The 1,969-nt window shown below is 38.0% G+C and overlaps 1 protein-coding gene across 1 annotated transcript; it reads left to right on the top strand.

Moving 5' to 3' along the window:
- The first annotated feature begins 200 nt into the window (after window positions 1-200).
- LOC129540264 (olfactory receptor 4K5-like) lies at window positions 201-1,172 on the top strand. The gene has a single exon (XM_088840088.1). The coding sequence runs from the start codon at window positions 201-203 to the stop codon at window positions 1,170-1,172; it is 972 nt and encodes a 323-aa protein (XP_088696214.1).
- The last annotated feature ends 797 nt before the right edge of the window (window positions 1,173-1,969 follow it).

Raw genomic sequence — 1,969 nt, 5'->3', positions numbered from 1 at the left:
ATTATTTGGACATTCTCACAAGCTCCTTCTGACTCTTCAGATATATTATCATGGTCTCTTCAAAATTTTTCATTCAGCAAATATGCATTATATCTGGTATCTCAGAATCCTTTACATTAAAAGTGTTATAGTTTGTAATTCTGATTCCCCCAATTTCCCTTCTTCAGGATTGTTTCAGAGCAAGTCTGCAGCCTGGATCCATGGATAAGATCAATTCATCGGTGGTGTCTGAGTTTGTGTTACTGGGACTCTCTAGTTCTCAGGAGATCCAGATTTTCTTTTTTGTTTTCTTCTCTGTGTTATATGTGGTCATTGTGCTGGGAAACCTTCTCATTATCCTCACAGTGACTTCTGACAACAGCCTGCACTCTCCCATGTACTTTCTCTTGGGAAACCTTTCCTTTGTGGACATCTGTCAGGCTTCCTTTGCTACTCCTAAGATGATTGCTGATTTTCTGAGTGAACACAAGACCATCTCCTTCAGTGGCTGCATAGCTCAGATTTTCTTCACTCACCTCTTCACTGGAGGGGAGATGACGCTACTTGTCTCCATGGCCTACGACAGATACGTAGCCACATGCAAACCCCTGCGCTGTGTCGTCACCATGAGCCGAAGGACGTGCACTGCTCTGGTAATGATCTCCTGGGCTGTGGGCTTGGTGCACACACTAAGCCAGTTGTCATTTACTGTGAATCTGCCTTTTTGTGGGCCCAATGTAGTAGGCAGCTTTTTTTGTGACCTCCCTCGAGTGACCAAACTTGCCTGCCTGGACTCTTACGTCATTGAAATCCTGATTGTAGTCAATAGTGGAATCCTTTCCTTAAGCACTTTCTCACTCTTGGTCAGCTCTTACATCATTATTCTCATCACTGTCTGGTTTAAGTCTGCTGCTGCAATGGCCAAAGCATTTTCTACTCTGGCTGCCCATATTACTGTAGTAATAGTATTCTTTGGACCTTGCATATTCATCTATGTGTGGCCCTTTACCACCTACCCTGTGGATAAAGTTCTTGCCATATTTTATACCATTTTCACTCCCATTCTAAACCCTATTATTTATACATTAAGGAACAAAGATATGAAGACTGCCTTGAGGAAAATTATGACCCATTATTTGAGGCCCAAGAAAATTTCTGAAATGCCAGTAATAGTGAGGAATTCCCTTTATTAAGACCAAATTCATTCAAATTCCACAAATCAATAGTCTGTTTATAAATATTTTCAACATGCTTGCATGGTATATCTTAAATGTGGTGAAAATAACGAAGAAGATGATTTAGAGATATTTAGTGGATATTAAGTTTTTTCCCTGATATCATCTTAGCAAAAGTTACATATCCAAGAATAGGAAAAAAAAATCATGACTACTGGTTCTGGAGATAAGTTATGGGATGGTTGTATATAGATACCATAGATGCTTTAGTTATAGGTAAATATAAATAGGATGGGAAAAAAGAATGAGTAGCTGATTCTTTGGTGGGGATAACTTTAGAAATTTTTAAAAATCTTATGAGTTTCCTAATTTACATGCCTAAGAATCAATATAGGCAAATAGTGTTCAAGATTCTGAAACTGAATTTTCCCATCCAGAGGACAGCAGCTTCACTGATTTAAGATAAGTGCATAAAATTAAGTGAAGATTCTTCAGTTAAGAGATTTCTCCTCCAATATCAATTATGCCTATCCCATATTATTTTCCAATAATTAGCAGTGCTTTAAAGTATGGAACTAAATATAATTGGAAGTTTACTTTTCAAATATTTAGTGGGCTTTCTCTGATCAGTTAAGGAAATGCCAGTTTCCTCTGAAATTACTAGTTGCAGAAGACAGGAGAATCTTTAAAGCCGACCAATTCAACACTGACTTTTCAGTCTGTTCTATAAGGAGCTGTGCAGCACTCTTTGTATGTGGGCCAAATACAAAGTTCTTTGTTATAATGATCAATGTTAAACATACATCCTGGTTAGC

This window comes from Moschus berezovskii, chromosome 9 (genome assembly GCF_049115385.1).
Source record: "Moschus berezovskii isolate FMDL1 chromosome 9, NW_MosBer_1.0, whole genome shotgun sequence".
Classification (NCBI taxonomy): domain Eukaryota; kingdom Metazoa; phylum Chordata; class Mammalia; order Artiodactyla; family Moschidae; genus Moschus; species Moschus berezovskii.
The sequence above is the reverse complement of the archived record's forward strand: the minus strand, read 5'-3'. Positions and strand labels throughout refer to the sequence as shown.

What these genes read in the sequence shown, in the direction of transcription:
- LOC129540264 (XM_088840088.1), top strand. Translation starts at nt 201, where the DNA reads ATGGATAAGATCAATTCATCGGTGGTGTCTGAGTTTGTGTTACTGGGA.